Raw genomic sequence first — 27,834 nt, forward strand, 5'->3', positions numbered from 1 at the left:
CAATTCAAAGGAAGAAATAAGGGAAAGTGCTGTGAAGCTTTTTTTTCCCCCACTATTATGTATTTAGCCTTCCTATAAGAAATTGACCTGGCAATGATTCATCTAGGTTGCATTTGATCGGTCACACTTGTCATACCACGGGACATGGCATTTGTGCAGATCCATGCACTAAATTACAAATGGCCTCAATTGAAGTATTTCAGATGGAGATTATCATCGGTCATATTTAATGTTTGGCGTAATTTGCATTTAAGCATAGAAATAAGGAGCTAAGGCTGTGGAAGAGATTATATCTGGATCTTGACCTATTGATTTTGTCTGCTTCTATGAGCCACCTTGGGGGCTGTTGAATTTCAGGATGCTTGTAAATGGTTCAGCACATGATCCTGGCAGCCATTAGACATCTCTTCCATTTATAGCGGAGAAGAGCACTCAGCTCACAGCCGATACAGCGCTTTTCTTATACCAAGGGAATGATTAATTTTCACGCTGTGTATCCATTTCCATGTTTTTCTACATGTCTATCAATCATTCCTGGCGAAGACTAGAACTGCTCTATGCACATGCGTTTTTAGATGGCAATTTCACATTAGGTGCACGTGTAGCGCGTGGTGATGTTCAGTATGTCAGTATCTAGGACAATACTGCTTGTGTAGGACTAAAGTGAGCGTCATTGATCACTGAGCCCAAGCACTGGTGACCTTTGTATCAACATTGCAAGGTCACAATATGGAAGACTGTTTCAATTACTGATTGATGAGATGCGATCTTGGTTACTATGGTTGTTGGATTTCTGATATTTATTCAAGGTGATGGATGCATAACTGCTCTTAATGGCGGATCTATGATCGTGAGAAAGCATAGTATCCTCTCTCTATTGCCATTATGCAATGGAAGCCTTGTCTGTAATAAGAAATGGACAGGATCAGGATCAGGCTGGAACTTAGATGACATTAACTAACTTTTTGGAATTAATGACCTACCTAAAAATTAGTTTCTGATGACTTTTTATTTTCTGTGAAAGTTCTTATGGTTTGGCTATAACAATAACATAGATTTGTCTAACTGGCTCACAATGTCTCCAGTGAGATTTTCTAAAGCGGGCTTTACACGAGACGACTGATTGTGCGATGCATCGTCGGGGTCACGGTTTTCGTGACGCACATCCGGCATCGTACACGACGTCGTCTCGTGTGACACCTCCTAGCGACGCAGTATCGCTCACAAATCCTGAGTCGTGTACTCGTCGCTAGGTTTCATAAAATTGTTTAATTAAAATGGCGGCGGTTGTTCATCGTTTCCGTGGCATCACACGTTGCTCTGTGTGACACTACGGGAACGATGAACAGCAGCTTTACCTGCGTCCCGATGCACCCGATGGCTTAATGGAAGGAAGGAGGTGGGCGGGATGTTTACATCCCGCTCATCTCCGCCCCTCCGCTTCTATTGGCCGGCTGCCGTGTGACGTCGCTGTGACGCCGAACGTCCCTCCCACTCCAGGAAGTGGACGTTCGTCGCCCACAGCGAGGTCGTCTGGAAGGTAAGTACGTGTGACGGGGGTTAAACGAGTTTGTGCGCCACGGGCAACTAATTGCCCGTGAAGCAAAAACGACGGGGGCGGGTACGATCGATCACACAATCGGTCGTCTCGTGTAAAGCAGGCTTAAGTCTATATGAAATTAGGCATCAACTAAAAAAAAAGAGAACACAGAGCACACTATGCTAGTTACATTATTTTAGAAGAGTAAATGTGCCCATACACCTTGGCTTATGTGATTGACTGAGTGGTCAGTGCTCTGTTTTTCTATTACAGTGGTTTAAATCCATTGAACAGACATAGATGAAAGGGAACCTCTTACCTGATTCATGCTGCTCAAACTACGGGCAGAATGAATCAGAGCCTGGCTGCGCAACCGGTATACGGGTTTATTTTTCTGTAAAATGCTCCATAGTGTGAATATTCGGTCGGAGACCATAGGTTGAGATTAGACAGGTGCTGTGCCATTTCAGGTGATTGACAGGTTGCTCCGTATTTCCCCCCCAAAAAATGTAGAGCAACTGGAGAGACAAACAGTGCAAGAATAGGGTCTTATCTATGATGGCAAAGGTGTAAAAATCAGGAAACGTGCTCACCTGAAAAGGTTGTGGAGGTCACTACTGAAGGAACATGAAACGGCTACAGCAGCCCCATAGTGAAATAAATGCTGAACAATTGGAGAGAAGGGGTTAATCTGTGCCGCCGTAGGAATGGAAACCAAGTAAAATAGATCCTAGATAGTGATTTGTCAACGCGTTTCAGAGTTAAAACAACGCCTTCTTTAAGACAAATCACAAATTGTGATTGTCCTGAAGAAGGAGACGTTTTTACTATGAAACAGATCCAGGATCTGTTCTATTTGGTCTCCAGTCCTATGGCAGCGCGGATTAACTCCTTCTATCCAGTTGTTCAGCATTTATTTTCCCCCAAGGCAGAGACCTGTCAACTACTTAGAACAGTGCACGGGCGAAGCAGGATTAGACGTATCTCTCGCTATAGACCCAGCCGGATCTTCAAACTACATTTTCTCTGAATTGCCAGGGCATTGCAGAGCAGAATATACCCGGCTGTACGAGTGCAGCCAGGCTCTAAATTATTCTGTGGCTTGGGCAGCTTAAGGTGACAGATTCCCTTTAATAAGGTAATATGCTGGTACAGTCTCCATAGAGGGATCTTATGAGCGGTCTGCATACTGACTGATTAATAAGCAGAGGGTTATATGCCGTAACCTTGCATGCTCCCTGCCTGTTTTATCTTGATGACGAGAGGCGACCTCCGCCTTATCCATATGAATATAATTATTACTGTTGGATGTTTTCGTGTCCTTTTCAATACGATGTTACTATATATGTGGCTATACATTAATCGGTATAGATCAGTGATACCCAACCTTTCTTACCTGGAGACCCGTGAGTGAAAAGGGTGGTTGGTTTGGGGGATTTAGTCCGTGACGCCACCCACGGGTCGTGGTGAAGATGGGCACCACCGCTGCTGGTGACGGGGATCCAGGGAGTGATGATAGGGAGCAGCTGGGATGTTTTTTTCCCCCTCCGTGGGTAGGGGTCGGTGGTCCCGGGGCCCGGTTATGTGACGGGGAGGATGGGTTGGTGAGGTGCAGGGTTGCAGAGACAGTGCGGCGCGGTGCCGGATGGCACGGGTGTACTCACTCAGTAAGAGATGCACAAAGTCCTCGGTAAACCAAACGGCTGGATGGACGGGTCCCACAGCCGGCTGCAGTGTCTCTCCCCGGACAGGTGATGGCGGCTGTCTTTCCCTGCACCTTGATGTACTTGATTGACTACTATGGATCCCCAACGGTAGTCCGCTCCCCGGTGGATGGATGCCGGAGGAGCCCGTTTGCCCACAGGCGCTGGCCCTTGGATCTCTAGCCTTAGGCAGTAGCTGTATACCCTCACGGTGTGGGCGGTTGCCTTCTATCGGGTCTTTGGTTGTTAGGAAACCCCTGGGGTTCCGGTTACATTCGGATTTGACTATTGTCGGCGGCTCCAAGCCTGGTCGGGGTCAGATGGCCCTGCCTGTGTGTGCTGGCTTCACTTCGCTCCCCGGTCGGTACCGGCGGGCCAGCGCCCGACCCCAGTTCTTTGGTTCCGTGTTGCTTCACCACTCCTGCAGACGGCCACCACCGTCTGCCAACCTTGCTGTCCGTGCCTGAGCCACAAACCCACACACTCCAGTTTTTACTCCTCTCACTTCCACCTCCTGGACTAAACTGTTCTTTTTCCCGCCTCCAGGCCTGTGAACTCCTCGGTGGGTGGGGCCAACCGCTTGGCTCCACCCCACCTGGTGTGAACATCAGACACTGGAGGGAGGCAACAAGGGTTTTGTGTTTGGCTGGTGTCACTGTCTAATGGGGGGTGGGGGTGTGTGAATGTTATCTGTGACGACCTGGCTAGTCCAGGGCGCCACAATAGTAACACCCAGAGTCGCCATTATCATCAAATGACAGCCAACGCATCCCCACAGAAATCAAACCAAGGCAATATACTTCATATGGTTTCTCACCTCATCCTCATTAGGTAATTTTGCATCAAAGTCTCCACCACACTATCGGATCCAGCTTCATCCCCCTCCATCTGGCAGTATCATCCGATCTCTGGTTTAGCACTTCATTTATCTCCCAAAGGCCAGTATATGCCATCCAGATCTGCTCTTCGGTGTGGGCCTACTCACAAAAGTCACCATCTGGAGACTTGCTCTCCATAGCCGCTGGACCTGGTGTTCATGCACCAAGCTGGGAGACAGCCGTTAGCCACACAAGACCCATGTGCCTACCGAGCCATAGGTTGGGATCTCTGGAATAGATCATGCATAGTAGATGGGATTGGACTAATATTCCATCTCTGTTTTCAATGGGCATTTCAATGATCATACTGTTGATCTTATGTGAAACAAACAAAATTCCCCAAATAATGAGAAGCCATCATGCATAGATGAGGATTTACAATTTTCCTCTGTGAATACTTCTGTACGCGTAGTAAGCCACCTCTGTCTCCAGTCACCTTATCAGTGTCCTGCCCTTGTCTCGTCATTCTATCTTCATCTTCTCAGTATTGTGGAGGAATTTGATTCTCCTATTGAGCGTCTTCTCAGGATGCGATTACAGTCATTTTACCACCTCTCAAGGGCTGATCTAGTAAACCACTGAAAGCTTTATTGATCTGGTGCCCTCTATACCTTCTTGTTACCATCTTCTTTTATGACCTACCTAGGTATTAGGTATTCTACGTACATTAATACTAAGTAGTAAAATAATGCTGGAGTATGATGCTGAGCGTGAGTAACTCATCATCAAGCCATGTTATGATGTTCTTACTGAACTTTTATCACATTTATATTTCCCAAATTCAAAATCCAAAGCTTACATTTATCAAGATGTGGCGATTGCAAACTGATTGTTCATTACATAACACATCGACCCCTAAGCCACACTTTTTATCATTTGAAAGTGGCCTCAATAAATGATGCACCTCTTACTCCATCCACCATGTCCCTCATTAATACTAGCATGTACAAGCCTAGCCTTCATGAATCAGGCTTAAATGCTGTATAGTCGGATGGCCTGTGAGATAATGCTATTTTTGTATACCAATTGTGTATGTATTGCTAGATTACTGTCGACTAATGTGAACAAAGAAGTGTGTATAAAATATTAAAGTGGATTTTTCATCGGATTTCATGTGTCTAACTACATACATTATTAAATGGACCAGATGAGGCTGATGTTCTTCCTTTGAAAATCTATTTGAGAATGACTGTACAATCCTGATATTAAGACTCATTTTGTGAGTACAGCAGGATCTGGAGGCACATAATCCTGATTTTATTATTAGAAAAGGAAACTTTCAAAGAGGATTATACAGCCAGTGGCATGCATGTTCAACGTAAGTACACCAGCCTCATCAGGCTTCAGAGACCTGCTTCGTATTTTATGCAGTTTATCCCCATAGGATATTTTTGCATGTTCCCTTAGATTTGATTTGAAATTGGAATCAGCCAATATGCTTTACTATTGGCCAAACATATTAGATTTTCTTGACAGCCTGAAATGTTTACTGCGTGAATCACCTGTATATTTGCAGCACAAATTGCGTGTGTTATGCAGGGATTTAGTGAATGAAGTGGCTGCAGATTTCACCCTTTGAAGTCCCAAATAAAGCCTGGAGCATCTAACTAAGGCTGCTTTCACACATCTGGCTTGAGCTCTGCGGCTCAATCCGGCTGTGCAAGCTATGCAACGGATGCGGTGAAAACACCGCATCCTTTGCATACGTTTTTCCCTTGCGGCCCGTCCGTTTTTTGCCACTTGCGGCATGCTACTGAGCATGCGCAGTGGCAAAAACCGCATGCGGCGTCTGGATGCGGTTTTTGCCGCATCGCGCCGCATCCGGCCGCCATAGGCATGCATTGAAAAATGCGCCGCATCGGCCGAATTCGGCGCGATGCGTTTTTTTTTTTGCCGCACGGAAAAACGTGCTAGGCAACGTTCCATCCGGCCGCCGCATCGGCTAAATCTGACGCGTGCGGCAAAAACCGGATGGAACGCAAGGCCTAAGGCTGCTTTCACACCTCCGGTTTCTGCAATGCAGCACACTCCGGCACTTTGCAGGAAAATCGCAACCATTTTTTTTTGCTGCCGGTTGCGTTTTTTCTGCATAGACTTTAATTAGTGCCGCATTGTGCCGCATGGCCTTGCGTTCCATCCGGTTTTTGCCGCATGCGTCAGATTTAGCCGATGCGGCGGCCGGATGGAACGTTGCCTAGCACGTTTTTTCGTGCGACAAAAAAAAAACGAATCGCGCCGCATTTGGCCGATGCGGCGCATTTTTCAATGCATGCCTATGGCGGCCGGATCCGGTGCGATGCGGCAAAAAACGCATCCGGCCGCCGCATGCGGTTTTTGCCACTGCGCATGCTCAGTAGCATGCCGAAAGTGGCAAAAACCGGACGGGCCGCAAGGGAAAAACTTATGCAAAGGATGCGGTGTTTTCACCGCATCCGTTGCATAGCTTGCACAGCCGGATTGAGCCGCAGAGCTCAAGCCGGATGTGTGAAAGCAGCCTTACTTGAAAATCTACACTTTGCCCTCAGATCCATGGGGTTTGTGGATCTCTTCTTGTTTGTGGATTATTAAATATAAATATGTGTACATCGACTTATATCTTGTACACACTTTTTAAAGCGGTTCTCTATTTTGTACACCACTACTTGTTAAAAGGCTGATCAGAGTGCTCTCTATCATCATGTCCAGCGATCAGCTGCAATCTGTGGAAAAAATGATGGTAAGTGTTCAGTTTCCCTGCAGCGCCACCGCTGGGGAAATATGGCATTACACAGTGCTCATTCAAATCAATAGGTTATTTGTGTAATGCAGGATAAGGTCCTCCAGAGGGAGACATTCTTTATACCCGCTCTCTTCTTCTGAACAGGGTACCACTTAGAATTCTCTAATGGGGGCATGAAACAGGACTTTCCAAACTGAAGCCCCTTTATCATCTCACAAGGTAATATTAGGGAATAAAGGGGAATGAAAAGTCAGAACTAGGAGAATGTCGTTGCACAAAAAGAAACTTATCCACCTTTAAACATTGATTTGAAAGGAAAAATGAAGATAATAATTGTAATAAGTTGTTAAAGTGGATGTGTTGTTAGTCTAATGACGGGCAGAGATAAACATGCCAAAGCAAGTCTCTATAGGCTGCCAGCAGAGCAGATGGCATTGAAAAATATTTTACATTGCTTGGCAATTTTTCTAGTCTCATTGCTCAGCATATGATACATAACTTGTGGGATTGTGTGTGGGACGGTGACACACTAACCTGCAATATATACTGTATATATTAGTGGCATGTAAAGATTTGGGCACCCCTGGTCAAAATTACTGTTATTATGAACAGTAAAAGGGACTCTGCCAGGACGTTTTTGCTATGTAATCTGAAGACAGCATTAGAGTCAAAACAGAGAGTTCAGCCCTGTATCTCTTAAGGTGGTGTCACGCATAGCGACGACGACAACGACGTTGCTGCTAAGTCACCATTTTCTGTGACGTAGCAGCGACGTCCCGTCACTGTCGCTGTGTGTGACATCCAGCAACGACCTGGCCCCTGCTGTGAGGTCGCCGGTCGCTGCTGAATGTCCTGCTTCATTTTTTGCTCGTTGCTCTCCCGCTGTGAAGCACACATCGCTGTGTGTGAAAGCAAGAGAGCGACGATCTGAAGCGAGCAGGGAGCCGGCGTCTGGCAGCCTGCGGTAAGCTGTAACCACGGTAAACATCGGGTAACCAAGAAGCCCTTTCCTTGGTTACCCGATATCTACCTTAGTTACTAGCGTCCATCGCTCTCACGCTGCCAGTGCTGGCTCCCTGCTCCCTGCATACGTAGCTGGAGTACACATCGGGTAATTAACCCGATGTGTACTCTGGCTAGGAGTACAGGGAACAGGGAGCCGGCACTGGCAGCGTGAGAGCGGCGGACGCTAGTAACTAAGGTAAATATCGGGTAACCAAGAGAAGTGCTTTCCTTGGTTACCCGATTTTTACCTTAGTTACACTTCCACGCGTCGCTGCTGGCTGGGGGCTGGTCACTGGTGAGATCTGCCTGTTTGACAGCTCACCAGCGACCATGTAACGACGCAGCAGCGATCCTGATAAGGTCAGATCGCTGGTCGTGATCGCTGCTGCGCCGCTATGTGTGACACCACCTTTAGCTCAAAGTGTGTTTTTCTTTACCTGCAATGTTAGTTTAAGCCTCTTATCTTTATCATTAGTTGGTCTGAGCAGCAGTGATCTGTAGTCAGACTCTGTCCTCTTCTGTGATTAGCAGCTTTGGTCTATGGAAGTGTACACTGAAAGCCTGGTGGGGGTGGGGACAGCTACCAGAGCTCTGTCATATGTTAAAAATTAATGTCTTTCACTGTGTCAGAACGGCTGCAGCCAGTAATCTATGTGATACACCGTTGGATTCAGAATCTCTTTGACTACATCATGCTGCTCTCAGATGAGGTAGCAAAAACTTGCCGACAGATTTCCTTTAAGCAAGTTGAAGATGACATGATCTCTAAAAGGCATAAATTTAAAGATGATACATTCCTTTGTATTTTAGACCCCCCCCAAAAATAGAATTACCAAAAAGGAAAATGGGCCAATGCAACAGTTTGGGCACCCTGCATGGTTAGTACACCAGAGGTGCCCAAAGTTTTGCATGCCACCGTGTATTTAGATAGATATAATTTTTTTATTGCATTAGACATTTCCCACGTATCCTAGAATCATAGAATAGTAGAGTTGCAAAGGGTCTCAAGGTCTATTGGGTCCAACTTATCTCCCAGCGAGTGCAAGTTTTCCTAAATCATCCCATCTATATGGTTATCCAGCTTCTGCTTGAAGATTTCCATTTTGATGGAGAGCTCACTACCTCCCATGGTAGCCTGTTCCACTCTGATTGTCCTCACTGTTAGAAAGGCTTTATATATATATATATATATATATATATATATATATATATATATATATATATATATATATATATATATATATACAGTGCCTACAAGTAGTATTCAATTCAACCCCCTGCAGATTTAGCAGGTTTACACATTCGGAATTAACTTGGCATCTTGGCATTGTGACATTTGGACTGTAGATCAGCCTGGAAGTGTGAAATGCACTGCAGCAAAAAAGAATGTTATTTCTTTTTTTTTTCTTTTTTTTTTAAATGGTGAAAAGTTTATTCAGAGGGTCATTTATTATTCAACCCCTCAAACCACCAGAATTCTGTTTGGTTCCCCTAAAGTATTAAGAAGTATTTCAGGCACAAAGAACAATGAGCTTCACATGTTTGGATTAATTATCTCTTTTTCCAGCCTTTTCTGACTAATTAAGACCCTCCCCAAACTTGTGAACAGCACTCATACTTGGTCAACATGGGAAAGACAAAGGAGCATTCCAAGGCCATCAGAGACAAGATCGTGGAGGGTCACAAGGCTGGCAAGGGGTACAAAACCCTTTCCAAGGAGTTGGGCCTACCTGTCTCCACTGTTGGGAGCATCATCCGGAAGTGGAAGGCTTATGGAACTACTGTTAGCCTTCCACGGCCTGGACAGCCTTTGAAAGTTTCCACCCGTGCCGAGGCCAGGCTTGTCCGAAGAGTCAAGGCTAACCCAAGGACAACAAGGAAGGAGATCCGGGAAGATCTCATGGCAGTGGGGACATTGGTTTCAGTCAATACCATAAGTAACGTACTCCACCGCAATGGTCTCCGTTCCAGACAAGCCCGTAAGGTACCTTTACTTTCAAAGCGTCATGTCAAGGCTCGTCTACAGTTTGCTCATGATCACTTGGAGGACTCTGAGACAGACTGGTTCAAGGTTCTCTGGTCTGATGAGACCAAGATCGAGATCTTTGGTGCCAACCACACACGTGACGTTTGGAGACTGGATGGCACTGCATACGACCCCAAGAATACCATCCCTACAGTCAAGCATAGTGGTGGCAGCATCATGCTGTGGGGCTGTTTCTCAGCCAAGGGGCCTGGCCATCTGGTCCGCATCCATGGGAAGATGGATAGCACGGCCTACCTGGATATTTTGGCCAAGAACCTCTTTTCCTCCATCAAGGATCTTAAGATGGGCCGTCATTTTATCTTCCAACAAGACAACGACCCAAAGCACACAGTCAAGAAAACCAAGGCCTGGTTCAAGAGGGAAAAAATCAAGGTGTTGGAGTGGCTTAGTCAGTCTCCTGACCTTAACCCAATTGAAAACTTGTGGAAGGAGCTCAAGATTAAAGTCCACATGAGACACCCAAAGAACCTAGATAACTTGGAGAAGATCTGCATGGAGGAGTGGGCCAAGATAACTCCAGAGACCTGTGCCGGCCTGATCAGGTCTTATAAAAGACGATTATTAGCTGTAATTGCAAACAAGGGTTATTCCACAAAATATTAAACCTAGGGGTTGAATAATAATTGACCCACACTTTTATGTTTAAAATTTATTAAAATTTAACTGAGCAACATAACTTGTTGGTTTGTCAGATTTATGCATCTGTTAATAAATCCTGCTCTTGTTTGAAGTTTGCAGGCTCTAACTTATTTGCATCTTATCAAACCTGCTAAATCTGCAGGGGGTTGAATACTACTTGTAGGCACTGTATATAATATAAAAAAAAACAAGAAAGCCGCGGAGACACCAGCACATGTTTCTCAACGCTGGCAGGAAACTAGCCAGGTCTTTCACCGGGAAGGAACAACTACGGGAAGGGCAGGAAACCACCTATGCCAAAACATGGTATCCATCCACAGACAGCTGTTTCGGGGTATTTGCCCCTCACTGATGAGGGGCAAATACCCCGAAACAGCTGTCTGTGGATGGCATAATACGACCGCCGATCGGTAAACCTGTTTGCAGGGAAAGTTAAATGTGAAATGAGCGTTTTTAAGAACACGGCTATCATTTAGGTTATTGACCATTGTCTGAAAAATGTTCTGCCATGCTGAATGCACTTGGGCATCAAGATCCTCTGCTAACAGCTTCCTTTTCGATTACTGACCAGTGATGTTCCAGTTGTGCTCAATAGGAGATAAGTCCAGAGACTTTGCAGGTCATGACAGTATGTTTAGACCATGCCGGCTGCTCACAGTTTCACTAGCAACATGAGCTGAAATTATATTGTTGAAAAATGGCTCCTGGACTCTTTAGGCTAATGGCCGTACCAATGTTTCCACTGCCAAGTAATTGTAACGCCGAAATGTTAGTGTATTTGGGTTAAAGACTAGAGGGGTCCAGCTGCTGTACATTATGCCACTCTACAACATAATCGCAATAGTAGGACTTGTGTAATGTTCCAGATGTTCCCTCACGAAGGCCTCTTCATAACGTTGGCCATTTGGTCTTGAGACTGATTGCTGAAGTGCATATACCTCCTTTCCTGTCTCCATTGCCATCTTCCTCTGCACCATAATAGACTTTGAATGTCGTGGAGTGAGGTCAATGAAACATCTGTAGCTGGGCGTCTGGCTTGTAGCCCAATGCCATGAAAATGCCTTGTAATGGTTTGTATGAACACTGATGCCTTTAAAGGAGTTGTCCGACATAAACTCCAAAAAAAATGTTTAATCTAATCGGTGCTGTATTGTCATATAAAACATCCCTACATTATTTTTTTTGTTTTCTAACTTTTGTTACTCTTAAATTATCCCTTTATTCTCTGCAGCTCTTTGTTTACATTCAGCTCAACCACACATGACATCGTCCTGTTCCTAACGTCACAGTCAGAGCTGACACCACCCAGCCTCACTGTCTAGCCCCGCCCTCTGCACACTCATTGGCTGTCAGTATTCTGCCTCAGCACCTGACAAATAAATGAATACTATGTAATGAAGACTATATATAGCCCCCAATGTGAGTCTATAGGATATATACACATATACTCACACACACAGACACCCACCCACACCTAGAGTTATATAATATATATATAGTCCCCCCTCATTGACTCTGTCTCCTCTGCCCCCCCCTCCCCCCGCTCTGTCTCTCCCCTTGCACTCTCTTCTCTAAAGCCCCCCTGCTCTGTCTTTCACCCGTGCACTGTCTTCTCTCCCCCTGCATTCTCTTCTCTGCCGCCCGCCCTGCTCTATATCTCACCCGTGCACTGTCTTCTCTCCCACTGCACTCTCTTTTCTGCCTCTCTCTCACCCATGCTTTCTTCGCCTCCGTACTGTGACGAGGGCAGCCTGCTTACAGCTAGGTGGTGCAGAGCTCAGTGCTGTTGTTCGGTGGTGTCAGGTGACGTCACTGCTCTCTGCTCCTGGCTGCATTCATCACAGTGTGAGGAGAGAGACAGCGCACGGGGGAGGGGGGGACACAGTTACCCGGGCCCCATACATCACAATGACCTGTGGCAAACTGCGCTGACGGTGTCCTAGACAGAGAGGCCAACGCTGTTTGTCCTGGACCCGGGCACATTCATGGCACAGATAGCAGTGCACGGGGGCCGGGGGAGAGTACGGAATGTGGGGAGGGGGCGGAGAAAGATGAGAGCAGCAGGAGCTCATCGCACTGTACCTGGTCGGTTGCAGGGCGGCAACATGACGTCGGCTGTGATGCCCATCTACAAGGTCCAGACCCTGTTGACATATCATCACAGGAAGCAGCAAAATCAAGGCAGGAGCGGTCACATGACCTCTCTGAGCCGGGGGAGAGGGGCTGACAGCAGGGCAGGTAGGTAGTTACTATCTAATATAGCCCAATAGTGAAATAACAAAACAAGTAAAATAAGCCGGATAACCCCTTTAAGCTTTGTATGTGACATACAATTTCACTTACCCAATAGGATGGATCAGTTATGGAACCAGTGGTACAGCCATCTCTCTAAAGTGTTCCAGGAGCTGTTTTTCAACAGGACAATGCCAGGGCTCAATGTTGCCCATGCTCCTGTGAGCAGCCTGTGTGACCTAAACATGGTACCATAGCCTGCAGCGTCTCCAGACTTGTTTCCCATTGAGCGCATCTGGGACGTCATTGGTCGGCCATTTGTAAACTGAGCCGCCAGCATCAAATCTTGAGGATTTCTGTGCCCAGGTCCATTCAGCATGGTAGAACAACCATTAATAACCTCAGTGATGGCATGCCAAGGCGTGTAAGTGGGTATACTTCTGCTCCTGGCACGCATACTCAGTAATGAATAAATTATTACATTTTGAAAATGTTACTATTTTTCCTTATTTGCTTGTCATTAACATGTCTATCCATCCTGTGATATCCATAATTCCATGACTTTTCCCCATTAGTGTTGCAATTTCAATATTAAGGAGTGTATTTAATGTGTATTCGCTATGTGAACGTAAGCCTACAAGTAGCAGATTGACAGCTGCCTCCGCTGTTCACTGTGTAAGGCATGGGCGGACAGCTGTGACCATTAAATGGACGTCCTTTTCCACGTATTTGAGCTCTTTGGATTTTATTACTAATATTTGCCGTATCCTTATAACGTGTATAATGTCTGCAGCCATGACATTTGTGTTTATAGCTAAATATAGAGCTAGCCAAGTCGCACTCCGCAAGTCATCGATGCCTTATGTCGTTGCCACCACAGAGCAAAGTAGCAGCTTTTATGTGAGCTGTTTTTACCCAGCATGAACCCAGTCAGGCAGGGTTATAGAGTATCATTGGCAGTAATTACACTGTACAGTATGCAATGTTATACTACACAGACGAGTGGGCGCTCTGGCTGTCTCCAAGAAACCTCAAAGCTATGTTTCCCATTCCCACTACATTGCACACACCAACAATTGCCAATACTGTAGTTTAACCAATATGTAACTTAAATCGTCCATTGCCTGAAAATTGGGTATATATTTTTTGCAATGGAACAAGCAGACATGAGAGTAGTATATGCTCCCAAATAAAAGTTTTATGCTGATTTATTTAATGTAGGGAATCAACGACATCCAAAAGACTACACATCCTTACTTGCCGAATTAAATTATTGTTGTGCTGCCTGGCCAATAAGGCAAATCTGTACTCATCTCAGCACACATTGCTGCACTGTGGTGTTGCGTTTTTTGTTGCGTTTTTTTTTTTTTTTTGCTGCATTACTTGCACATTTGAAACAACTTAACTTGTTAACTAGATCTGTAGAAGTTGTGCTGCCAAAACCTACATTGGAAAACCTTGGCAATCAGCATTGCAATTTTTGTCTGAGATATTGTGATATGTAAAAGTTTGGACACCCCTCGTCAAAATTATTGTTATTGAGAACACTTAAGCAAGTTGAAGATGAAATTATCTCTAAAGGTCCAGCGCCACACAGGGGACTAATGCGATCCTCGCATGACACTCGGCTCACGTGGCAGCACAGCGGGAGTGTTATGCGAGTGTCACTGAGACTGAGGTCCGATCATGCGATCAGTCAGACCTCAGATGCGGGGGTCGGGCCGGCGCTGATGGGGGGCGGGCAGGCCCTGAGGAGGGGAGGGATTTGTCTCCCTCTCTCCTCTGTTGCCAGCTATTACTATTCTCGCCTTGCCCTCACGGTACACCGGTGTATGCGAGTGCAGAGAAACCAGGAACGCATTACAGTCGTAGCATGCTGCGATTGTTTTCTTAGTCCGATTAGGGCTGAGAAAATAATTGCTCATGGGTGCTGGGACATAAGGCCGCTTTACACGCTGCGACATCGCTAGCCGATGCTAGCAATGTCGAGCGTGATAGCACCCGCCCCCATCGGTGGCACGATATGTGGTGATCGCTGCCGTAGCGAACATTATCGCTACGGAAGCGTCACACGCACATACCTGCTCTGCGATGTCGTGGTGACCGGCGAACCGTCTCCTTTCTAAGGGGGGCGGTTCGTTCAGCATCACAGCGATGTCACAGCAGCGTCACTGAACCGCCGCCCAATAGAAAAGGAGGGGCGGAGATGAGCGGCCGGAACATCTCGCCCACCTCCTTCCTTCCTCCTTTTCCAGTGGACGCAGGTAAAGAGATGTTTGTCGTTCCAGCGGCGTCACACATAGCGATGTGTGCTGCCGCAGGAACGACAAACAGCATCGTACCTGCAGCAGCAACGATAATTGGGAATAGGGGGGCATGTCATCGATGAGCGATTTTGAACGTTTTTGCGACGATTCAAAATCACTCATAGGTGTCACACACAACGACATCGCTAAAGCGGCCGTATGTGCGTCACAAATTCCGTGACCCCAACGAGATCGCTTTAGCGATTTCGTAGCGTGTAAAGCCACCTTTAGGCTAATATTGCTCCGAGTGGAAGCGATGTTTTATCGCATCCCTCTCGCTTTGATTTTCATGCCGTGTGTCTTAGGCCAAAGGCATAAAGTTAAAGAAGTTGTGCGACATACAAGACATAAGCTAATCTGTGCTGTATTATCATATACATTCCTATGTAATTTTTTTTTTTGTTTTCTAACTTTTGTTCCTCTTGAATTATCCCTTTATTCTCTGCAGACACTTCATTTACCTGCAGCTCAAGCAAACTTGATTATTTTCTTTCCTTGGTTGCCATACTTCACAGCCAGAGCTGGCACCTCCCGACCTCACTGTTCAGCCCCGCCCCCTGCACACTCATTGGCTGTCAGTATTCTGCTCAGCACTGATCGCTCCAGCATTGGAAATACAGAGCAGTGATATCTCATCTGTGACAGCACAACCACCTCACATCACATCCACTGCACATATACCGTAGTTTTCGGACTATAAGACGCACCGGACCATAAGACGCACCCTGGTTTTAGAGGAGAAAAATAGGAAAATAAAATTTTAAGCAAACAGTGTGGTCATGACACACTGTAATCGGGCGAGAATCTTCTGCTGACACTGTTATGGGGGTAATGTCCCCAAATTCTCTAATTAAGGTACCCCATCCTGGTACTAATCCTCCTGCCTTGTATATGATCCCATCCTTGTATATATGTCCCTCATCCTGGTATAGCCCCTATCCTGATAAATACCCCCATCCTGATATATACCCCCATCCTGATAAATACCCCCATCCTGCTATATACCCCCATCCTGCTATATGGCCTGCATGCTGATGAATACCCCCATCCTGCTATATAACCCCATCCTGGTACACGGCCTGCATCATGTGGCACACAAAAAAAAAAAATGTTTATACTCCCCTTTACTCACTCCAGCAGCATCGCTCGTCCTCCTGTCTGTGCCAGCAGCAGCACCGCTAACCTGTGTGGAGCCGGTCACCGTTCCCTCCTATCTGCCTGCCCGCTGACCTGTGTGGAGCCCTACGCACAGCGATGAAGTCATCGCTGTGCTCACCGCTCTCTACACAGATCAGCTGGCTGGCAGACATGAGGACATCGCAATGCTGTAGGGAATGGTTAGTATACCCTACTTATTCACTGCCCCCCACGCTGATGGTGATGTGTGGGGGACAGTGAATATAGCCACACATGATCACTCCAGACTGTAGTTGCCAGGGGTGATCACGCGGGACAGCTGCTAATTATACGCACACCCCCCGTCCATCATCCCGCCCACCTCTCAGTGCCGGCTTCAGCGCTGAGAGATGAAAGGAGGGAGGATGCATGCATATGAAATGAGCGGACCCACGTGGACACGGTAGCCGCTGCTACAGCCTGCGTGTGCCGCCGATGACCCGCTCCACCGAAGCACCCTCATTCCCCGCAGCCATGCCCTACATTCAGACTATAAAACGCACCCCCCACTTTCCCCCAACATTTGAAGGAAATAAAAGTGAGTCTTGTAGTCCGAAAAATACAGTAATGTAGTAATGTGCCCATCCTTGTCCCCATAATATAGTAATGTTCCCCATCCTTGTACCCATCCTTGTACCCATCCTTTAGTATTATTCCCATCCTTCTGATCATCCTGTAGTAATGTCCCCTTTTCTGGTCCCCTTCTTATAGTAATGTCCCCTTTCCTGGTCCTCTTCTTGTAGCAATGGTCTTTCCTGTAGTAGTGTCCCCTATTGTTCCATTCTTCACACACGGAAAGAAAAAACAAAGACAAATTCTTCTCACCTGCCTTGGTTCCCTCGGTGGCCTGTTTCCTGCTTCTTCAACGCTGCCGGTGCAGGGGCCGCCGCTGATAGCGTTTTATATCAGAGGACAGATTCCCGGGCGGTGCGCAGGACAAACTGTCTATACAGCTTCTCCAGTGATCCGCTGATGGCCTCTGATTGGCCGGCAGCTGATCATTGCAGTGGCTGTATACAGAGCTCGTCCCTGCACAACGCCCGGGAATCTGTGCTCTGATATAAAGCGCTGACTACGTGGTCCCTGCACAGGCAGCAATCATCAAGGGGCCTGCGGGCCGCAAGAAGCATCGGGGCCGCATGCGGCCTACGGGCAGAGTCTTTGAGACCACTGCACTACGGGATATGTGGGAGGGTACGTGGAAGAGGGGCAGGGACTTCATGCACTGTACCCGTCCAGCAGGGTGGCAACATGAAGTCTGCTGTGTTACCCATCAACAAAGTAACTCAGCAGACCCCGTCGACGTGACATCACAGGAAGCAGCAAAATCATGGCAGGAGCAGTCACATGACTGCTCTGAGCCGGGGAGAGGGGCTGACAGCAGGGCAGGTAGGTAGTTGCTATCTACTTACCTGCCTCAATGTAGGCTAATAGTGAAATAACAAGAAAAAGGCAAAGTAAGCTGGATAACCCCTTTAAAGATTACATATTTCCTTTGTATTTTAGGATGAAAAAAAAATCTTTTACATTATAAAATTAACAAAAAAGGAAAATGAGCTGATGCAAAAGTTTGGGCACCCTGCATGGTTAGTACCTAATAGCATCCCCTTTGGCAAATATCACAGATGCTTTTTTGTAGGCAACCAAGAGTCTTTCAATTCTTGTTTGAGGGATTTTCATCCATTCTTCCTTGGAAAAGTCTTCCAGTTATGTGAGATTCCTGGGTCGTCTTGCATGCACTGCTTTTTTGAGGTGTAGCCACAGATTTTCAATGATGTTTAGGTCAGGGGACTGTGAGGGTCATTGTAAAACCTTCAGCTTGTGCCTTTTGAGGTAGTCAGTTGTGAATTTTGATGTGTGTTTAGGATCATTATCCATTTGTAAAAGCCATCCTCTTTTCATCTTCAGCTTTTTCATAGATGGTGTTTGCATCAAGAATTTGTCAAAATTTCATTGAATACATTCTTCCCTCTACCTGTGAATTGTTCCTCGTGTAATTGGCTGCAACACAACCCTAACACAGGATTGGTTCACCCCCATGCTTAATGGTTATCATGATATTCTTTTCATAAAATCCTGTGCTCTATTTTCTTCACACATACCTTTGATCCTTGTGGCCAGAGTTGTATTTTAACCTCATAGGTCCACAGGACTTTTTTCCAAAATGCATATCAGGCTTATTTAGATGTTCATTTGCTGATGCAGAATTTTATTTCTGATGACTCTTCCATGAAGGTAATATTTGTGCAGGTGTCTCTAACAGTAGAACAATGTACCACAACTTCATAGTCTGCCATATCTTCCTGAAGGTCTTTTGCTGTCAAGTGGGGGGTTCTGATTTGCTTCTCTAGAAATCCTATGAGTAGCTCTCACACATATTTTGCTTGGTCTTCCAGACCTTATCATGACCTCCACTGTGTTTGTTAACAACCATTTCTTAATCACATTTCAAACTGAAGAACGGGTAACTTGAAAAAGCTTTGCTATTTTCTTATAGCCTTCTCTTGCTTCGTGGGACTCCACCTTTTTTATTTTCAGAGTGCTAGGCAGCTGCTTAGAAGAACCCATGGCTGCTGTTTTTGGCACCAGGCTGGATTTTTATAAAGCTGTGAAATTTGTATCACTTGACCTTTCCTAACGAATGTAGTGTGTGTAATTAAGGTCTGAAACCTTGGTCAGTTATCAGAGCACAGAAAACTCCAAGGGTGCCCAAACTTTTGCATCTGCCCATTTTCCTTTTTGTAATTTTTAAAATGTAAAAAATGAGATTGTTTTAATTTTTTTTCTAAAATACAAAGGAAATGTGTCATCTTTAACTTTATGCCTTTTTAGTGATGATTTCAACTTGCTTAACTGTTGAGAATAATAGTAATTATGACCAGGGGTGCCTAAACTTTTATATGCCATTTGTATTTTACTGCACCTAAGGGACCTCCTATTCAGTGAGCAAAATAGGCCTCCGATGTGACAATATATCTAAACTTTTGACAAGGAAAATATGCTGTGTAACAGTATGTAGAGTTAATATTCCTGAATAGGTAAGACCAGTTTGTAATTGTGGTAACATATTTTATTTCTATTTTTCTTTACCAGTACAGTTGTTAGTTGATAGATCTGGGCATTTTCATTTGTATTTACCGGTTCATTGGCAATAACCTCTTCGGAGAGAAAAGAGGACAGGAACACTAGTGCCATTGTAAATAGCAATCTTTACAGTTAATAGCTTCCCTTTAAAGGGTCACTGGATTTAAGATAAGAAGGAAGATCAGAAACTCCATTTGCAGACACATGTTTTGGGGTGTTTACCCCTCAGTGCAAAGCAGGAGAGCTATTTTGCATTGATAAGGGAAAAACACCCCAAAGACATCTTCAAATCCTAAGTCATGCGGCATTGACTTTTAAAGAGGTTGTTCACTACTTTAACATTGATGACCTATCCTAAAGTGGGCTTTACACGCAACGACATCGCTAACGAGATGTCGTTGGGGTCACGGAATTTGTGACGCACATCCGGCCTCGTTAGCAACGTCATTGCATGTGAAACACAGGAACGACCGTTAACGATCAAATTTACTTACCTAATCGTTGATCGTTGACGTGTCGTTCTATTTCCGATTATCGTTGCTGTTGCAGGACGCAGATTATTCGTCGTTCCTGTGGCAGCACACATTGCTACTTGTGACACCGCAGGAACGAGGAACATTACCGTACCTGCGGCCGCCCGCAATGAGGAAGGAAGGAGGTGGGCCCGCTCATCTCCGCACCTCTGCTTCTATTGGGCGGCCGCTTAGTGACGCTGAACGAACCGCCCCCTTAGAAAGGAGGTGGTTCGCCATCCACAGCGACGTCGCTAGGCAGGTAAGTATGTGTGACAGTTCCTAGCGATGTTGTGCACCACGGGCAGCGATTTGCCCGTGACGCACAACCGACGGAGGCAGGTGCTATCGCTCGCGATGTCGCAGCATGTAAAGCCCGCTTTAGGGTAGGTTATCAATGTCTGATCATCCTGGGTCCAACACCCGGCTCACCCGCCAATCAGCTGTTCTTGATCCCATCAGCGGCAAGCAGCCGGAAACTCTCAGTTCTGGAGCTACTCAGTCTCCTCATAGCAGCCACGGCACTGCACATCTGCCTCCTATTCAAATCACTAGGAGGCAGAGGTGCATTACCCGGCCGTGGCCACTATCAGAAGACTGGGCAGCTTCAAGAGTCAGCATTTCCATCCACCTGATGCTAGGGCCAAGAACAGCTGATCGGCAAGGGTGTCAGGTGTCAGACCTCGGCTGAAGAGACATTGATGACCTATCCTAAGCATTGGCCATCAATGTTAAAGTAGTGGATAACCTATTTAATGAGTCAACATCAGGATTGCTACTTTAAACAGATAGCACTAGAGTTCTAGTCTTCTTCTCTGAAGAGGCTATTTGCATATTGAAATTCCCAGAGGAGCATTACATGGCCTATAAGTCTCCCTACACTCACTTAGCACTGTCCACAAGGAGACTCTGATTGCATTAATTAAATATACAGTTCTGCTCCTCGGCAGGTTCAATATTCCTGAATAACCAGAAGTTTTATCTTATTTTCAGACCACACTGAAACGAAGAGGAAGTCGAGAGATGCACAAAGATAAAAGGACTTCCAGTCAGGTATCTGAATTTTGATTTATTTTAAACCATTATCATTGAATTATTTGGATGGATGAAGAGGAAGTGGGATATTTCAGATCTGTTCATAAATTCTAATACAGTATATATAATACTAGGCTACCACAAATAAATCAATCTAAGCCATAAAACCATGAACTGTGTAATTAAAAACATCTGTTTGCATCTGTAATATTAGATTTTTAGCTGTAAACACCATGGAACATAGAATATCAATATTAATCTCATTACCTTCCAGACCCCCACAGAGACGAGATATGAACGGGACCCTATCATTATGAACTATCATATGCAGTATGATCTGCTAGCAGAATGTGATAGAACAGTACAAGCTTACAGACTGATATATAGTTTTATGGGAAAAGATGCTCATACAGTCAAGGGGGTGGTCCTAATCAGTGACCGCTATCTTTGTACCCTTACTTATAGAAGGAGAGGAATTACTGATAGTGCCACCCCCTTCACTGCTAATCAGTGATCACTATCTCTATACCCTTAGGGGTACTTCTCACATAGCGAGATCGCTAGCGAGATCGCTGCTGAGTCACGGTTTTTGTGACGCACCAGTGACCTCATTAGCGATCTCGCTGTGTGTGACACTGAGCAGCGATCTGGCCCCTGCTGTGAGATCGCTGCTCGTTACACACAGCCCTGGTTCATTTTATGGATATTGCTCTCCCGCTGTGAAGCACACATCGCTGTGTTTGACAGCGAGAGAGCAACGAGCTGAATGTGCAGGAAGCAGGGAGCCGGCTTCTGGCAGCCTGCGGTAAGCTGTAACCAAGGTAAATATCGGGTAACCAAGCGAAGGGCTTAGCTTGGTTACCCGATATTTACCTTGGTTACTAGCGTACGCCGTTCTCAGGCAGCCAGTGCCGGCTCCCTGCACACGTAGCCGGAGTACACATCGGGTAAATAAGCAAAGCGGTTTGCTTATTAAGCCGATGTGTACTCTGGCTAGGAGTGCAGGGAGCCAGCGCTAAGCGGTGTGCGCTGGTAACCAAGGTAAATATCGGGTAATCAAGCGAAGTGCTTTGCTTCCTTACCCATTATTTACCTTAGTCACCAAGTGCAGCGTTGCTTCCACGCATGGCTGGTGGCTGGTCACTGGTCGCTGGTGAGATCTGCCTGATTGACAGCTCACCAGCGACCATGTAGCGACGCACCAACGATCCTGACCAGGTCAGATCACTAGTGGGATCGCTGGAGCGTCGCTAAAGTGTGATGGTACCCTTACTTATAGAAGTAGAGGAATCACTGATTAGTGCCACCCCCTTCACTGCTTATCAGTGACTGCTATCTCTGTACCCTTACTTATAGAAGGAGAGGAATCACTGATTTGTCTTGTCCCCTTCACTGCTAATCAGTGACCGTTATCTGGGTATCCTTACTTATACAGGGAGAGGAATCACTGATTAGTCTTGTCCCCTTCACTGCTAATCAGTGACCGTTATCTGGGTATCCTTACTTATACAGGGAGAGGAATCACTGATTAGTCCCACCCCCCTCACTGCTATTCAGTGACCGTTATCTGTATACCCTAAGGGGTGCTTCACAGATGGCGAGAACGCTGCTGAGTCACGGTTTTTGTGACACAGCAAGACCTCATTAGCGATCTCGCTGTGTGTGACACTGAGCAGCGATCTGGCCCATGCTGTGAGATTGCTGCTCGTTACACACTGCTCTGGTTCATTTTTTTGACGTTGTTCTCCCGCTGTGAAGCACACATCACTGTGTGTTACAGCGAGAGAGCAACGATCTGAATGTGCAGGAAGCAGGGAGCCGGCATCTGGCAGCCTGCGGTAAGCTGTAACCAACGTAAATATCGGGTAACCAGGGGAAGCCCTTTCCTTGGTTACCCGATATTTACCTTCGTTACCAGCGTCCGCCGCTCTCACGCTGCCAGTGCCGGCTCCCTGCTCCCTGCACACGTAGCCGGAGTTACATATCAGGTAAATAAGCAAATGTTTGTTTATTAACCCGATGTGTACTGTGGCTAGGAGTGCACCAGCGCTAAGCGGTGTGCGCTGGTAACCAACGTAAATATCGGGTAACTATATTGGTTACCCGATATTTAACTTAGTTACCAAGTGCAGCGTCGCTTCCACGCGTCGCTGCTGGCTGGGGGCTGGTCACTGGTCGCTAGTGAGATCTGCCTGATTGACAGCTCACCAGTGACCATGTAGTGACGCACCAGCGATCCTGACCAGGTCAGATCGCTGGTGGGATCGCTGGTGTGTCGCTAAAGTGTGATGGTACCCTTACTTATACAGGGAGAGGAATCACTGATTAGTCCCACCCCCTTCACTGCTAATTAGTAAGGGGGGCGGCTGCCTTTAATCCTTGTGGACACTCTTAGATATTAATAAAATACTATCGCAAAACCAATACTGTACATGATGTAAAAATGTATGCTGTAGTACATGGATCACAAAATGAGTGAAGATAAGGAAGGGAAATTGTACATCTTGATTATGAACATTAATGCATTTGAACATTCCCCTTCCCCATTATCCAGTATTTGTCTTTGATGGAAGTTCTGGATATCATGCTTATGATGGGTTTGGTCAGTCAGGTTTGTAAGATTAATATATTCATTGCTATAAAGAAGGTTTGAAATTAAAAGGGGTATTACCATCTCCAAGATCCTATCCCAATATATATTAGGTGTAATAATAAGAATATTATCAAATACCTCCTATTAGAAATGTAGTATAGTTCATCTGATATTGCCATATCTCCTACCTCATATGCAGGGCATTGCAGCTTAGGAAACCATGGTTACAACCACTCATATAGTAACAGTTAGTTAGATAGTTAGTTGCACGTGGTTGTAATCATGGATACCTAAGCTAAAATGACCAGCCCATGAAGTAAGAGACATGGCTATATCAGGAGAACTATACTATATTTCTGATCGGAGGTATTTGCTAATATTATATTGGGATAGGATCTTGGAGATGGGAATACCCCTTTAAGTGATAGCATTGTGAGGTCCTTGGGGGGGAATTGAAGGAGTCAGTGCTCAAGAAGGCAATGTTTTACTCAATTTACCGTAGTATGTGTATTACAATATTAGAATTACTGGTGCTTAAAAGGGTGTCTTCTAGGTAAAATATTGTCCCAAAATGCTCAGATTGGTTTTCTTAAAAAACTAAATAGGAGCAATACTCACCTCACCACACTTTAAAGTTTCTGTAGAATTTGAGATGTCATCTAATTGAATGGATTTTTGTCTCGTTTTTTATTTTGGGAATACTTGCCACTGTGCTTACTTGACTTGAAAGTCCAGGAGAGAATAATTCCATCTGCGGGAACCTATACATTAGTAATCCAGGTCTTTTTATGTTATATTCAATGATCAGATAGAGGAAACCACAGGAAACCACATCTTGGTAGATTTTCGCGAAATTTGTGAAAAGTATTTTAAGGGAAATAAAACATACAGATGGTTAAATATAAGAATTTGAAATACTGCCTAATTTTGCCTATGGTTTGTCATCTAATTTAATATGCCATGATAATGTATTCATAATAGCAGAAATGTAACATGGATGTATATTTCCTAATGCCCAGGAGGACAATGCTGATCTAAAGTGCCAGTTACAATTTGCAAAGGAAGAAGCAGCATTAATGAGAAAGAAAATGGCCAAACTTGGAAAAGAGAAAGATGAACTAGAGCAAGAACTGGAGAAATACAAGTCCATTTACGGAGATGTGGAAAGTCCTCTCCCAACGGGGGAAAGTGGAGGTCCACCCAGCACTAGGGAAGCTGAGCTAAAACTGCGTCTGAAGTTGGTAGAAGAGGAGGCAAATATCCTCGGGAGAAAAATAGTTGAGCTGGAAGTGGAAAATAGGGGCATTAAAGCAGAAATGGAAGACCTCAGGTGTCAGTACGAAAAAGAATTTCTAAGCAGGGAGTATGTTTCAAGCATTCCTACCTCACCATTTGGTGATTCCATGGAATCTGCCACAGAGCTGCGGCGCCATCTCCAATTCGTGGAGGAGGAAGCAGACCTCTTGAGGAGATCCATTTCAGAGATAGAGGATCACAATAAGCAACTTACAACAGAGCTAAATAGATTCAAGTTTGGACCAGTTGAGGACCTCGTCTGGATCGATGACAATTCCTCCAAATGCAATGGTTCTTTACAGGAGGAGCTAAAGTCTGCTAGAATCCAGATAAGTGACCTAAGTGCTAAAGTTATGAAACTTCAATACGAAAATAGAGTTTTGCTGTCAAATGTGCAACGCTATGACCTTGTCTCACACCTGGGAATGCGTACTGCAAGTCCAAGGGATAGTGATGCCGAAAGTGATGCAGGGAAAAAGGAAAGTGACAGTGAAGATGGACGTCTTGTTCAACCAAAGAGGGAAGGACCTATTGGTGGAGAGAGTGATTCCGAAGATGCCTACGAGAAAACTTCTGGTTTTGAAAGTGTAAAACCATCAGAAGTTGGTGGCTTGTTCTGCATGGAACTGGCTAAAAAGCAAGAGGACGCACAATATTTTACAAGCATAAAACATGAGGCCGATCTACTGGGGAAAACTTTAGACCGTCTTATTTCAGACACAGACAGCCTAATCTATGATGCCAAGATGCAGATGATTGGAGGATCTGTGGATGAGGTGCTGAAGACTTCTCAAGAAAAGGAAGATGCTGCTGGAACAGAGATTTTAAACAGCATAAATAATAAAATGAAAGTGTTCAGGAAAGAATTGAATAGTTTTCTAGACATGATGGAAGATACGGGGGAAGGTCTAAAGGAGCATGGAGAAGATCTCTCCCCAATGCCAAACCTCACTGAATCGTCAAGTTTCCTGTCCAACTTGACTTCAGCTTCTCGAGATTCCCCTATTGGAAATCTTGGAAAGGATCTGATGACTGACTTTCAGGTAACTAGATGTTGTGTATTCACATTTTTTGCCATTAACACATGGATACTGTTTTTTCCCCAGCTAACTAGTATTGGAAAACTAAAATATTAAACTGCACGCTCACCTTTCAACACAATTGTACAGTTTATATACACATTTAATCTACATGTACTGGTCGTAAGTTATATCTTGTATTATAGTCCAGACTAGCTTTATAGTCTGCGGGTCGTTAACAGAAACTGTCAACAAGTTTGTCGTCAGATACATCCTCGACAGCTTAGCTGACCCTCTGTTATAGGGGGTCATTTACTTTTAGCAGTATCAGATTCCAAAACAGTCTCTAGTATCACTGAGATGACACTTCTTAGAAAGCATTACACTTAAAGGGGTTGTCCGGTTAAATCCACAAGTCTGCAGTCACTCTATGTGTCACGCTATGTGACTACAGACTTGTGAGTGCTCACATCGCACTCACATCGGTGTCAGAGCCAGGAAAGGCGGTCACGTGGCCACAAGTATACGATACATATACTCCCTGCCAATTCCTACTAGATGCCCAGGGCCTCACTCAGTACACTTGTATTGAGCGAGGCCGCGTCCATCTAGTCGCATTCTGGCCAGGGGTATATTGCATACTCGTGACCGCCATTCCTGGCTCTGACACTGGAGAATCCTCACACTTCGCATGATGTGAGTATTTGCAAGTCTGCAGTCACATAGAGAGACAGAGTGACTGCAGACTTGCGGATTTAGATTGCACCACTCCTGTATGCAAATTCTGTAGGCTTCGAGCAAGCAGGGCATGCTGGGAGATTTCAGCTCTCTTTCAGACTCGTGCATGCAGCTCTGACCAATAATACAGCCTGTAACGCCAGATCAGTACAAGAACACAATCCATTACAATTCTAAAGTTACTTTTTGTGTAGATTTCATCTGTATATAACTACAACATTCTAATCGAAGCTAAACATACATTAATTGAACACATTTTTTGCAATAACCGATATTTATTAGATTGCAATCTTGTAGTTAATCAGACTTCGGTCAGTACACATTAACGATCAATTTTAATGCTATGTATTTGCTCTAGCCCTTATAATGCATGAAACAAATTACACAATAGTCTTAGCCATGTGGCTTTGTATTGGGGAAGAAATTGGTTTGCCGATGCTTTCATTGCTCACACGCTTGCTGTCAGTGTGACACATGCATCTCTCATTGCATGCGCGTCTCATAACCAGTGTTTGCGTTCTTTTTTCCCCGTTTTTTCTCTTTTGCTTTGCAGATGTTTCAACCCATCATTTTGCTCATTTTGTTTTTGGTTTTGTTTTCATCTCTGTCTTACGCCACCATTTTTAAGTTAGTCTTCCTGTTCACGCTTTTCTTTGTTTTGTAGCATTTTAAGTCTTTCTCCTTTATGTTGTGTTGTATATGTCTGTTTATTTTCTTTTTCTTTACTTCCCCACATTGGTCTATTTTTGTTTTGTTTTTTTATTATTTTGTGTTTATATACTGCCAATGCACTTAGCAGCCCAAGCTGAGGGATCAAATGGAATGGCAACTCCATCATGAGCATGAAGAAGATGCCCACCGTCTCCATGTTAATGATGAGTCACATCGCAGAGCAGATGGAGACAGTAAACACTGCAGGCCAGGAGACAAGGGCGCTTTCAGTCTAGAGGTCAGCAATATTGTATATCCCCTTCTAACTAGATTTAATCTCATTGTATTGTGTATAAAGGCCCCATCACACACAACGAGATCGCTAACGAGATCGTTGCTGAGTCACGGTTTCTGTGACGCAGCAACGATCTCGCCAGCGATCTCGTTATGTGTGACACCTACCAGCTATCAGGCCCCTGCTGTGAGGTCGCTGGTCGTTGCAGAATGGTCCGGACCATATTCTTCCAAGGAGATGTCCTGCTGGACAGGACACATCGCTGTGTTTGACGCTGTGTGACAGGGTCCCAATGACCGCCGAGATCGTTATACAGGTCGCTACTGCGACCTGTATCGTTACTGTGTCGTTGGTAAGGTCTGACTG

The 27,834-nt window shown here is 45.2% G+C and overlaps 1 protein-coding gene across 4 annotated transcripts in view; it reads left to right on the forward strand.

Annotated features, from left to right (window-relative positions):
• The window catches only part of MTCL1 (microtubule crosslinking factor 1), a 238,040-nt gene that overhangs the window by 128,055 nt on the left and 82,151 nt on the right, over window positions 1–27,834 (forward strand). For 2 of the 4 annotated variants that reach the window (XM_075314532.1, XM_075314534.1), the window contains exons 4-6: window positions 20,835–20,894; window positions 24,489–25,808; window positions 27,319–27,471. In XM_075314532.1, coding sequence (XP_075170647.1) covers window positions 20,835–20,894; window positions 24,489–25,808; window positions 27,319–27,471 — 1,533 coding nt within the window. The remainder of the gene's footprint in view (window positions 1–20,834; window positions 20,895–24,488; window positions 25,809–27,318; window positions 27,472–27,834) is intronic. The other 2 variants (XM_075314533.1, XM_075314535.1) reach the window with 2 other exon arrangements.

The sequence above is a fragment of the Anomaloglossus baeobatrachus genome, chromosome 6, assembly GCF_048569485.1.
Source record: "Anomaloglossus baeobatrachus isolate aAnoBae1 chromosome 6, aAnoBae1.hap1, whole genome shotgun sequence".
Classification (NCBI taxonomy): Eukaryota; Metazoa; Chordata; class Amphibia; order Anura; family Aromobatidae; genus Anomaloglossus; species Anomaloglossus baeobatrachus.